Raw genomic sequence first — 12,763 nt, forward strand, 5'->3', positions numbered from 1 at the left:
TTCCTTTTCTGTTGGTTCACTCCCCAAATGGTCGCTACACTGGCGTGCTGCGCCAATCCGAAGCCAGGAGCCAGGTGCTTCCTCCTGGTCTCCCATGCGGGTCCAGGGCCCAAGCACTTGGGCCATCCTCCACTGGCAACTGGGACAGAATCTGGTGCCCCAACCAGGACTAGAACCTGGGTTGCCGGCGCCGCAGGCGGAGGATTAACTTAGTGAGCCACGGCCCAAAGAAGAACTTCTAACAGGATCACCTAAAAACTGATTTCCCACTTGGCTTGCTGTGTGTGACTCACTCATGGAGGTGGAGTAGGTGACATGGTGGCCTTCTTACTCTTTTCCGATTCTCTTTGTTCCATATGTAGAACAATTACATTTCTTTTTTAGTTATTTGAAAGGCAAAAGAGAGACAGAGATCTTCCCACTCACTGGTTCACTCCCTAAATGCCTGCAGCAGCCGGGGCTGGAGCAGGCTGACACCAGGAGCCATCTGAGTCTCCCACATAGATGGCAGGGACTTGGGTGAGATGTGTGTGGATGAGGTCTCCATACTTCCGTGGGGTCTGCTTAACAGTCTGTGTGTCAGGCCTGTTCGCAGGGCCCCTTGCAGCCTGAGTGACCACCTGTCCCTTGACTGTCAGGCCCGCGCTTGCTCTGCTAAGAGGGGATTTATCTGCACATCACTCTCTCACCGAGAGGGGGCACTGTCTTCACCTTTGGTGGAAGCTAACTTAGCATATGTGGGCTGCAGGACTGGGCCACCAAAGACTCGCAGGGGTGGGATACGCAAGAAGGGAACGAGAGCAAGGGGAGCTCAGGGGGACACTGGGAAGGAGGCGGGATGGACAGTGACCAACAGGTCTCCAGCCACCCACGTGCCACCACGGTTCCAAGGAGGCTTAGTCCTTCCAAGGACAGCCCGGGGGGAGGGGGTCACTGCCTTGTCCTGTGGTCAAGGGGTTGGGGTTCAGATCGGAGGCCCCTCTGTCCCCATCCTTGTCTGATTTCTCCACTTCGTTGGTGGCCTCTACAGGCCGGCTCCAGAAACGCCGACAGGGCCACCAAGCAGGGTGAGCCGGGCTGGGGCAGGAAACACGCGGCAGCCTCCAGTCGAGCCCTCTTTATTAGGGAGCAGCCTGCGGGGCCTGTAGGCCTTGCTGTGCCCGCAGCAGGGCCCGCAGCTGGCCGATCTGCCAGTCGACGCTGGAGCGCGCCGTGCCTCCCAGCGCGCTGTACTGCTCCACGCTGTGCTGGTAGTCCCACACGCGGCTCACGTCGCCTGAGAACAGGGGGCTGTGGAAGAGGTTGAGATGAGGCTGTGCTCCCCACCCCCACCCCCCTCCAGGGGCCCAGGAGCGCCTCCCGGGAGCCAAGCCCAGGAAGAGGGTGCAGGGTGGGCATGGGGGGATGGTGGTCACACCTGATGCTCTGCAGCTCCTGCAGCGACAGCTGGTTGAGGGCGACCCCTTTGGTCTCCGCCAAGAACACGGCTTTCCCGGAAGTCTCGTGCGCCTGGCGGAATGGCATCTAGGGCGCGGGGCAGGGGGCGTTGATGGGGGCTTCCTCCGCCTCTGGCTTGTCCCTGCTCCCGGCCTGGAAGGCATCCCCCGTGCCCTCGCCCCTCGCCACCCGGCTGCCTCACACTTACCCCTTTGCGGACCAGGTAGTAGGCGAGATCAGTAGCCAGCATGTCAGGACTAAGAGCCTGCGCCATGTTCTCACGGTGAATCTAGGGATGCCAGCCGGTGAGTACTGTGAGCTCGGGACCCTGCAAGTGCTGGCCCCAGCCAAGCCCAGATGTCCCCTGCCTCTTTCAGCACCCAGCTGTGCCCCAATCTCTGCTTGCAACATCTCATAATCATTTTTAGGTGCATTGCTGGTTGCCGTCTTTGTGTTTTCAAAGAACCCGAATCTTGGGCATGAGCCCGGATTACTTGGAAGATTTATTAAACATACAGATAGCTGTGCCTCACGGCCAGTCTCTGATTCAGTCCTCAGGAGTGGAGCCTAGGATTGCCTTTGCTGATGCTCCTCCTCCGAGAACCATGCTCTGGAGCTGGTGTTTTAGAGACATACTGTGAACCACTCAGGAGCGACAGGAAGTGAAGAGAATTGTGTTCATAATAAGTAGGGGTGGGGCCAGTGCTGTGGCATAGCGGTAAAGCCGCCGCCTGCAGTGCCTGCATCCCATATAGTCTCCGGTTTGAGTCCCAGCTGCTCCACTTCCGATCCAGCTCCCTGCTAATGGCCTGGGAAAGCAGTAGAAGATGGCCCAAGTCTTTGGGCCCTTGAACCTCCGTGGGAGACCCAGAAGAAGCTCCTGGCTTCGGATCAGCTCAGCTCTGGCTGTTGTAGCCATCTGTGGAATGAACCAGCAGATGCAAGACCTCTCTCTCTCTCTCTCTCTCTCTCTCTCTTTGCCTCTGCATCTCAAATAAATAAATCTATATATAAAAAAAAAAATGAGAGCTGATGGCTGCTGAAGGCGGGTGTGGGTCTCAGGGGCACACATTGTGGTAACACGCAATTTCCTCTAACAAATGATAAAAAGGAAATCCCCGGGGTGGTGGTGAAGTTGCAATGTGGGATGCCCACATCCCCTGTTGGAGTGCCTGGGTCCAAGTTCGTGCTCTGCTTCTGATCCAGCTTCCTGCTAATGTGCACCCTGGGAGGCAGCAGGTGATGGCTCAAGTACTTGGGTCCTTGCCACTCACTCAGCCCCTGGCTTCAGCCTGACTCTGCCCAGCTGTTGTAGACATCTGGGGGAATGAACCAGCAGATGGAAGATCTCCCTGTCTGCCTTTTGATGAAAATCAATTAATCTACACAAAAGGAAATCTGCCTTGGCCAGTTGATGGGCCCTGGGCCCCTGGAGTCCAATCTTCCTTTACTTTCTCCCCTTGCTGCACCCTAGGAGTAGGGACAAGTGCATACCCCTTTCTCCAGCCGCCATCCACCCCACACCTCCTCCCCTGACCTCTGCCCTGGCAGGCCCACCCAGAGTCCAGGGGCCCCAGGAGAAGAGGCAGGTGGGTCAGCATCTTGCCTGCAGTGTAGAGATGACTCCAGTGGCCACCTGCAGGACAGCACTCACGGTGTCTGACACTTCAAACACGGCTTCCTTGTCCTCCTGGGGGGGCACAGGGTAGGAGGTGAGGGCCCCAAGTCCACCCCCTCCCCTCCCCAAGGTATTCCTACTTCCTACTGTCCTGCCTGGGGGACAAAGACCTCTCATACCACACACTAAGAGACAGCAGGGAGCCCTGAGCGTGGCACAAGGCTGTGTGCACAGGAAAGGAAGTTGCAATGTCAATGGGACCACAGCCCCTAGAACTGGTATGCGCTGTGCAGGCAGCTGGGTCCCTCCCCCTGCACCCAGCCCCACACCTGTAAGTCCTTGTTGTAGGTGCTTGGAAGTCCCTTGAGGGTCATCAGGAGCCCAGCACACTGCAGGAAGAGTGAGGCTCAGGAGCTGGGACCCGGAGCTGGTCTCAGAGTCAGTTGGCTCAGCCCAGTCCCCTCTCTGTGCCCTGCTCACCCGCCCAAACACTCGCCCCGCCTTGCTGCGGATCAGCTCCAGGCTGTCGGGGTTTTTCTTCTGGGGCATCAGGCTGCTTCCGGTGCTGGGGACAGAAATGCTAGGTGTCCCTTGGCTTGTCTGCTGGCCGGGGCAGTGCAGGGTCCAGCAGCACAATGGCCAAGGTGGTGTGGGAAGGAGGGAGCCATGCTGGTACGTGCAGAGGTGGAGTGAGGAAGGAGGCAGCTCAGGCCTTACCTGTAGGCATCGGAGAGCTGCACAAAGCTGAATTCCTTGGTGCCATAAAGGATGAGGTCCTCAGCCATCCTGCTGAGGTGGGTCATGCACAGGGAAGCCCAGAACAGGAACTCGGCTTGGGAGAGAGGGCAGAGCAGGCTCTCAGCTCACCAGGCCTCTCTGGTTCCCACCCAGCTCCAGGTGGGCCATCCAGGAGGTGGGAGGGGCTGGAGAGAATCTGGGGCTGGGGGACAAAGGTAGGGTCCCAGGACTCACCCACAAAGTCTCGCTCACTGGTAGCATCCATGCTGTTGAGGGTGATGGCCCCAAAATCCAGTTCTGGGAGTGGGGGTGGGAAAGGGAAACAGGGCTGGGCCAGAAGGCAAGGCCTCCTCCACCCTCACCAGGCTGCCCCCGACCCCCTCCCAGGAAAGAGGATCAAGTTCATCTGTGGGACTTGGTGGGTGCTGAGGGTGACTTTCCCCCTGGGGACAAAGGACAGGGTGCCTCACCTGCTCGGAGCAGCTCTCGGTCCACACCCAGAGGATTGCCGGCAATGGCTCCGCTGCAGGGACAGGGGCTTCAGAGTGACAAGGCTCCCAGGTGGCAAGCCCTGGCACAGGTGCACATGTGCACACAGAACCAGGCTCTGGTTGCCAGGGCTTCGGCCTGGAGCTAGCCCCTTCTCTGGCCTGGTCACCTTGGGTGCCAGAACGCTTGTCCCCATGCAGGGGAGAGGGGAGGCTGTAGGCAGCCGGCTGGGCTCTCATTTGCTAGCATGATTGTTCCCATTTATTTTTAAATTTTTTAATTTTTAAAATTTTTTTGACAGGCAGAGTGGACAGTGAGAGAGAGAGACAGAGAGAAAGGTCTTCCTTTTCTGTTGGTTCACCCTCCAATGGCCGCCATGGCCGGCGCGCTGCGGCTGGTGCACCGCGCTGATCCGAAACCAGGAGCCAGGTGCTTCTCCTGGTCTCCCATGCGGGTGCAGGGCCCAAACACTTGGGCCATCCTCCACTGTACTCCCAGGCCATAGCAGAGAGCTGGCCTGGAAGAGGGGCAACCGGGACAGAATCTGGCGCCCCAACTGGGACTAGAACCCGGTGTGCCAGCGCCACAAGCGGAGGATTAGCCTGTTGAGCCGCGGCGCCGGCCGAATGTTCCCATCTTAAGAGACCTGGGGGGTCTCTGTAAGGTCTCCTCCTCCCAGCAGGCTGCCTGGATTTGCCCCCCCCATCCTTCCTGGCTTTTCTTCTTTGTCATTCCTAAGGGCCATGCTGACTGTATAGCAGGGAAGACCCCCCTTCCTCCCCACAAACACACACACACCCCTTGGGCTCCGGAGCATGGGATGGGGTCTCGCTCACCTCCCCAGAGGGAGGACGTTGATCCGTTTCTGCACCTCTAGCAGCCTCTCAGAGTCTCGGGTCAGTGCCACTGTGTGGCTGTGGGAAGCCAGGGATAGGAGGGTCAGGGCAGCCTGGGGCCCTCCTTGGCATCACGACCCCTGTACCGCACTCCACGTACCTCAAGATCCAGTGGCTCCAGCGAATGGGCTGGGCCCTCTGCAGGTGTGTGTACCCTGGGAAGAGGACGTCACGTTCTCTGTGGGAGGAAGGGAAGGACCAAGCAATGAAGGGCTTGGGGTCAGGCTGAGGCTTGAGCGGAGGTTCAGGGGAGTCCTGTCTGTTAAACCCAGCTCCCTGCAGGGAAGCAGAGGGCAAGTCTCTGCCCACCAAAGGGATCCAGTGACGTTCTGGGGACAAATGGGTCTTAAGAGAAAAGAGACCAGAAGTGGGGCAGTGTATGTGAGCCAGGGAGCAGGATTTTGCCCTTAGATCCCATCCTGAGCCACTCGGCAGCTCCAAGCTGGGCTCAGAGACAAGAGAGCCCATGGTAGATACCAGCCGCCAATGGGAGGCCATGCTTGTGAACACGAGAGGCTCCTGAGGATCCAGGAATACACGGGGGCTTCAAAAAGTTTATAGAGAAATCGAAAATATTTTGATGCAAAGAAAAAATCTGAAATCCAGTTTTTCAGAGGCAGAAGTGCTGCGGATGATGGTTTTTTGTTTTTGCTTTGCTTTTATTTTTTGACAGGCAGAGTTAGACAGTGAGAGAGAGGGAGACAGAGAGAAAGGTCTTCCTTCCGTTGGTTCACCCCCCAAATGGCCGCTACGGCCGGCGTTGCACTGATCCAAAGCCAGGAGCCAGGTGCTTCCTCCTGGTCTCCCATGTGGGTGCAGGGCCCAAGCACCTGGGCCATCCTCCACTGTACTCCCTGGCCACAGCAGAGAGCTGGACTGGAAGAGGAGCAACCAGGACAGAACCGGCGCCCCAACTGGGGCTAGAACCTGGGGTGCCGGCGCCGCAGACGGAGGATTAGCCTAGTGAGCCGCGGCGCAGGCTGGTTTTTGTTTTTTTAATAAACGGCATTATTAATAAATAACTCACATACAGGTTACCCATTTTAAACACACACAATTTAGGACACAACCGTCACTAGACGGCCCCAAAGGCATCATCTCAGCACAGAAGCCAAACCTCTGTAGGAAGCCAGCAGGAGGCAGCCTTTGGCTCCGCCCTCTATGGGCGGGGATTGGAGCCTGGGATGGGGCCTTAAGTGCAGGCAGCCGGAGGAGTGGCTCTGGCTGCTCCAGGCTCAGCCAGGCCCTTTCCTGGGGCTTCTGGTCATTGGCCTGGTGCCTCCTGTATTTGAATCCTTAAAGGGCGAGCTTTCCCTGCCCACTGAGCTAGGCTGGCCTGGCAGTACGGGAGGCTGCAAGAAAAGCCCCATTGCTGGCTGCTTGCTTTTCTCTGTCTAGGAGCAGTCACGATCACCTGGTTCCCAGGGCCTGGCTTCCCCATCCTAGCACTGGCCTCTAGGTCTGGTATTCAAACTACCTGCCTGCCTTGGGGGCAGAGGACTTCCTGGCTGCCCTTGGGGCCCTAGCAGGGTGGTCCTGGGGCACTCACGCCTCTGCCCGATCCACCATGGTTCTGATGAGCTCCCAGAGGAGGGCGGAGAGTTTTGAGCAGGTCTTCCGCATCCACAGCCTGAGGTCTGTGACCACCTGCAGGAAGGAGGAGGTGGCCCTCAGGGGGACAAACGTAGCTTCCCTGGGGGGCCCAGGACCACTGCCAGGTCTTCACTGCCGCATGGGCTCCCCAAGGCCGGGCAGGCACCGCGCAGGGCATTAGAGGGGTGGTGGCACCTGGTCATTCCGACTGCGTCCAGTGTGCAGCTTCCCTGCGGGTTCCCCGATAAGCTCCTGGGGGTGAAGAGAGACACAGGATCCAGGTCTGCCTGCCATAGCCCAGCGGAGTCAGCCCAGACAGGCAGGGCTTTCCAGCAGCCCTGCCTCCCTACCCCAGGGCCCCGGTCCTGCCCAAGTCTCTTGCCATCTCTGTGGAGGCCTCTGCCTCTGAGGTCCTGTCCACGCTGTGCCAGGGACGAAGGCAGAAGAAAGATGGCGCTTGTGCTGAGTGTCCCAGGGCAAGGCACAGAGGGGGAGACCCGAGGTGGGGGGAGGGGGCGAAAATACCTTCAGGCGCCGCTCATTGGCCGTGTGGATGTCCTCATCGTTGGGGTTCAGTTTGAAGGTGCCCTGGGCCCACTCCTCAGCTACCTACAGCAGATGACAGCACCCCCAGGGGGTCAGGTGGGCAGGCAGCAGTGGCCAAGAGGACCCTTGCCCTGTTCCCACCCTCTCTCCCTGGCACTGCACAGGAGCTGAGTCCTGGCACCACCCCCACCCCCGAGGGAGCATCTTAGGCCTGCACTCCTTTGCTCACGAGCCATGGGAGGCTGTGAGGGTCATTACAGGCTGAATCCTCACACTGTGCCAGTGCCCACAGCACGTGCTTAACCAGCGCTGCCAGAGGCCAAACAACAGGCTTTGGCCACTCCGACGTGCGCTTGCTCAGGAACCTGCCAGAAGCCTAGGGCCACAAAGGGCCCTCGGACAGGGCAGGGGACAGAGAGTTACCTTATCCAGGCCACGAAATATCTGGTCCATCTCCGCCTTGGTGAGCAGTCCTGCCTTCTCCAGGCCCCTGCTGTAGGCCTTGCTGCCCTGCACGTCTACTTCCCATAGGAGCCGGTCGTAGGTGATGGACGAGTTGAACTTCTCCATGATGGGGTCCACTGCACCCACAAATCGGCCACCCCACAGCTTCCCACTCTGGCCAAGAGAGCAGGAGTGAATTGTCACCTCCCCTGCCTCCTGCTATAGAGCAGCACCTCTCTGGGCCCCCAAGGCAGTCATCAAGTCTGATGGCCGTGGGGGCCACTGAGCAGGATTACACCCTCTGGACAAGGACACTGTGGGTCAAGGTCGTGCTCTGAGTCACTCAGGGAATGAGTGAGAGAATGTGGCTGGTCCCTGGAGTAAGGGTTCTTTCCCACAATGTGGCACAACTCCAGGAGACAGGGGCAGGCCACCAGGCACCCCGGGGGCACAGCAGAACTTCAGGAACCCTTTTGCCACCCACCAAGCTGAGAAGTCACCCTGGAACACGGGGTGGGGGTACAGGGCAGAGGGGAGGGGTGCAGAGCACCTGGGGAGCAGCTTTGGGGCCCAGAGATGCAGCCCAGCACTGATGTGGCAATGATCATGACGCTAACAGTGGCTAAATGTGTCTTGCATCTTTGTTGTGTGCTGGGCACCGCTTGGCCATGCACTGAGAGCAACTCTCTGAGACAGGCACCCACACTGTCCTGCTATGGAGAGAGGAAACTGAGGCACACAGCATCACAAAGCTTGCACTTGATGGCAGTCGGGGGAACAGGGCTGTGGCCCAGCAGTTTGAAGCCAGAGCCCATGCTCCCAGCCTCATACTCATCAGGGTCTCTCTGCTTGGTTCTGGTGTTCTGAACTTCCTCCACTGCAGAAGAAGCCAAGAAGCACCTGAGGGGCCCCATTAGCCTCTGCACCTGCACTCTCTCCCCCACAGCTGGAGGCAGGCAAGGTCCCAATTCCCATCACTCCTTTGGTTCTGGAGGGCACCCCTGACACCCCTGCTATCACTGGCCTTCCAGGGGGTCACTAGCTGACCCCTTGGCTCCCAGGAGCCAAGGGCAGATGGATGGGACAGATAGAAAAAGGACACAGGCCAGGGTTTGGGATAGATGGGGGAGGGGGTGCAGAACACCTGGGGAGGAAAGATTGGGGTAGGTGGGCACGTGACTTCACTGGCACCCTTTCTCTGGAGGGGATCTCCAAGGTCATTAAGGACATAGTCCTCCTCTGCCCCCCCCACCCACCCACAATGCCCTTCGTCTCTTAAGTTCCTGACTTTGAGCATATTTTGGAGCTCCTCTAAGCCTCGGGGATGCCTCTCTATAAAAGAGATACGATCGGGTCTGGCGCTGTGGCATAGCAGGTAAAGCCACCGCCTGCAATGCTGGCATCCCATATGGGTGCCGGTTCCAGTCCCGGTTGCTCCACTTCCGATCCAACTCTTTGCTGTGGCCTGGGAAAGCAGTAGAAGATGGCCCAAGGCCTTGGGCTCCTGCAGCCATGTGGGAGACCCGGAAGAAGTGCCTGGCTCCTGGCTTCAGATCAGCTCAGCTCCAGCCGTTGCGGCCAACTGGGGAGTGAACCAGCGGATGGAAGACCTCTCTCTCTGCCTCTGCTCTCTCTGTGTAACTCTGAGTTTCAAGTAAAATAAATAAATCTTTTTTTTTTTTTTAAAAGAGAGAATCACAATTTTCTCTGATAGGTCTGTTGTAGAGCATTCAATCAGATAACTCTGGCAAAGTGCATACCTCTGAGAGTATCTCAACAAGTTCACAGAAATGGAGTGAAAATATATATTTTGGTGTAAAAAAAAAACCACTTTGAGATCCAGGCAGTTGCTTTCATACTATGTATTTTCAAAGAGCTTTTTGAAGATCCTCTGTATGCATGGATTTCAATTGGGTTTGCACCAAAATCAGCTTATCTTCTAATTGCATTTTTCCATTGGTCTTTTGGAAGCGACCGGGTTACACTTCACCTGCATTCAGCTGGGGACTCAGTAATGGTAGCCAGTACTGAGTGAGGGCCAGGGTGGATTCTAGTGGCATCTCTGGACCTCCACAGTGCTGTGAGCTGAACCCCCGCCCCCATCTCCATGAGTCCAACAGCCTGTTGCCAATGGACTCTGCCCTGCCGAGAGAGCCTCTGCCTCCCTCAGCCTTTTAAACTGGGCCCACCTCTGACACCGCAGCTGCTCTGTCAAGCCTTGATCTCCAGCAAAGCATCGTGTGGGACCTGGGTCTGACCACCGGAGGCAGAAGGCCAGGCCAGTCACAACTGGGAGCGCCGGCAGGCTCCTCAGCCAGCAGCCAGGCACTGCCTCGCCCAGCAGGCTCCTGGGGCTCCCGTGCCTGGGTTGTTCATAATAACAACAACTACTATTTAATGAGTGGGCTGCAGCCAAACCAATTAGCACCAACCTACAGGCTGGCCGGGGGCAAGCTGAGGTCACTGCAGGCAGCCTCTGCGCTCTAAGTCTCAGCTGCCCCCTCACTGGTAGCCTTAACAGGATCCCAGGAAGAGGTCGGAGTGAGGTGCTGGGGAGACAGCATTGCCAGGAGTCATCTGGTCCAGAAAGATTTCTCTGGGGCAAGGGTACTGAGTTGAGCTGAGCTGAATGAACAAGGGAAGCATGAGTCCTGTTGCTGCTTATTGCCAGCATTTTATTGAGCATTTCTTGGCCCTGTGCTAGAGATTCTACATATGCCACAAGGCCACTTGGAAAAATTCGTGGCAAAATGGAATTAAAAGGTAAGTTTATTTTGATGTGCACATGGTTAAATCCATACATAGTTTCTTCATGGGATGCATTTTTCCCATGAGCTTTGTGAAGACTCTCCCAGGCACCGGCTTCAACACCTTCCACGCCAAATAAACTTATCTTTGATTCCAGGTCCCACAATCTCTTTGATGCACTCCTGTGTTGTATCCTCTTAGGGGGTGGGCACCGCAACTCCCTCTTTACAAATGACGAAAGAGGTTCAAGAGGTGAGCTGCAGTGACTTTGGGACAGACACCAGGTCTGTTTGGCTCCAAAGTCCAGGCCCTGCCCCCAGCCCTTTGCCATGGGAGGCCTTCTTACCCTGCTTATTCAGATGAACGGAGAGAGAGGAAGTGATTTGTCAGCTAATTAATGGGGGCCAGAAGGGACTGAAAGCAGACCTCCTGCTTCACAAGTCCAAGCTGCCTTCCTCAGCCTCAGGCAGACCGACCCTTCTACCCGAGGGTTCAAAGCAATGACCTCATGATCCGGCACCTGACAGAGGGAGGCAGACGACTATTATTATCCCCATTTGCCAGATAAATCAACTGAGGCCCAAGGAAGGGAGCATGTGCTCCAGAGTCCTGCCACTCAGTGGTCAGGGTGAGAAGCCAGGAGCCCTTGCCTCTAAGGAGGAGAGGTCAGCGGGACAGGTAGGAACCAGGCCCTCGGACCACTGGGGCCACCAGGGCCTCAGCAAGGGTGGGGGGAGTCCCTTACCTCCTGGCTCCTTGCATATGACAGAGTGAGGGACAAGGGCACTTTAAGGGCTGGGCCTTTTTCTATGCACAGGGACGACTGCTGTGGCATTGCAGGGTGGGGACTGATAGAACAAGGGGAAGAAGAAACGAAGAGGCAGAGGGGACTGCCTGAGTGGGCAGCATCTTTCCCGGTCTGCCAGGCAGCCCTGTAGGCTCCGGTCTGGCTCACTGTCCCCCCCACCCCAGCAGGGTGGCTTCGTGGGTTTGCCACACAAGCCACTTGGGGGCGCCAGGAGAGAGCGAGGGCAGACGGTGATGGGGTTACCGGTAAGCGCCGGTTTAGGGCTGCGCCGAGTTCCGGCAGGTGCGCCCAGGCCAGCAGGCGGAGCTCCCGTGCGCAGTTCACGGCCCTGGCTGGCTCCCAGGGACCCCGCGCCCCGAGTCTGCAGGTTCGGAGGCTCAGCGACCCCGAGTCCCACTCACCTCCGATGCCATGTTGGGCGGTTCCTCCTCGTTCAGGAGCCTCGGTCCTCTGGGTCTGGAAGAGAAGAAGAGACTTGCTCAGCACGCAGTCTCCCCACCTCACCTCCGGCGCGGCCGGCCCCCGGCTCCGGGCACTGCCCTGGACACAGCGCAGCCCCTGGGAGGGCGGATGTGGGCAGCGCCCTGCGCGCGCCACGGGCCTCCGCTCCCGCCTGTCGCGTCTGTCCAGCCCGGGCGGCCGCCGCGCACTCACCGCCGGCTGGCCACGCAGTCCTCTCTAGCCAGCAGCCCCGCGGGGCTTTTCTGGACATGGTGGCGTCAGCGGCCGCCCGGCCCTGTTCCGCCCCCTGGCGGCGGCCGCGCCAATCCGAGGTGGCCGGACGAGACGGGCGTTGCCTCCGTCCGCCAACCCCGGCTGCGGGCGTGGCCATCTCCGGCTGGGCTTCAGGACTAGTGGCCCCGGAGGAAAGTCGGGGTGGTCAGGGCGGCGCTGTGAAGCAGGGAGGTCAAAGCCGCGACCTACACCTGTTATCCCATATGGGTGCGGTTTGAGTCCTGGCTGCTTCACTTCCGATCCACCTCCCTAATGCTCCTGGGATAGCAGTGGAGGATGGCCCAAGTCCTTGGGCCCCTGCACCCACAGGGGAGATCCTGAGGAAACTCCTGGCTCCCGGGCATTTGGGTTAACGCCCTGACCTGAAGCGCCAGCATCTCATACGGGCTTCGGTTCGAGACCTGGCTGCTCCACTTCCGATCCAGCTCTCTGCTATGGCCTGGGAAAGCAGTAGAAGATGGCCCAAGTCCTTGGGCCCCTGCACCCACGTGGGGAGACCCAGAAGAAGCTCTTGGCTCCTGGTTTCGGATCAGCGCAGCTCTGACCGTTGGGGCCAACTGAACTGGGGAGTGAACCAGCAGATGGAAAACCTCTCTCTCTCTCTCTGCCTCTCCTCTTTCGGTGTAACTCTTTCAAATAAATAAATACATCTAAAAAAGAAAAAGAAAAGAAATAAAGCGAAGGTGGTGCCTTGGTGGCTTCTTGGTCCTC

The 12,763-nt window shown here is 58.1% G+C and overlaps 1 protein-coding gene across 2 annotated transcripts; it reads right to left on the bottom strand.

The window, feature by feature from the left end:
• Nucleotides 1-1,102: 1,102 nt before the first annotated feature.
• Nucleotides 1,103-12,060, bottom strand: ASL (argininosuccinate lyase). Of its 2 annotated transcripts, none has more exons than XM_062179945.1 (17): nt 11,972-12,060; nt 11,719-11,773; nt 7,741-7,935; nt 7,297-7,380; nt 6,967-7,023; nt 6,728-6,825; nt 5,279-5,356; nt 5,119-5,196; nt 4,264-4,316; nt 4,028-4,090; nt 3,773-3,887; nt 3,536-3,620; nt 3,385-3,444; nt 3,044-3,127; nt 1,646-1,726; nt 1,418-1,524; nt 1,103-1,290 (listed from the first exon to the last, which is right to left on the bottom strand). In XM_062179945.1, the coding sequence occupies exons 2-17, from the start codon at nt 11,728-11,730 to the stop codon at nt 1,122-1,124; spliced, it is 1,419 nt and encodes a 472-aa protein (XP_062035929.1). In that variant the 5' UTR covers nt 11,731-11,773; nt 11,972-12,060; the 3' UTR covers nt 1,103-1,121. The 2 variants fall into 2 exon arrangements, with proteins under 2 accessions (XP_062035929.1, XP_062035930.1); XM_062179946.1 differs by lacking the exon at nt 11,972-12,060 and adding an exon at nt 11,857-11,953.
• Between the last annotated feature and the right edge of the window lie 703 nt (nt 12,061-12,763).

Source organism: Lepus europaeus, chromosome 21 (genome assembly GCF_033115175.1).
Source record: "Lepus europaeus isolate LE1 chromosome 21, mLepTim1.pri, whole genome shotgun sequence".
Classification (NCBI taxonomy): Eukaryota; Metazoa; Chordata; class Mammalia; order Lagomorpha; family Leporidae; genus Lepus; species Lepus europaeus.

Excerpts from the sequence above, each read along its gene's own strand:
- ASL (XM_062179945.1), bottom strand. Across the intron at positions 5,357-6,727 it reads ATGGTGGATCGGGCAGAGGC|AGAACGTGACGTCCTCTTCC; the intron begins GTGAGTGCCCCA and ends TTCCTCCCACAG. Across the intron at positions 1,291-1,417 it reads CAGGAGCTGCAGAGCATCAG|CCCCCTGTTCTCAGGCGACG; the intron begins GTGTGACCACCA and ends CCTCTTCCACAG.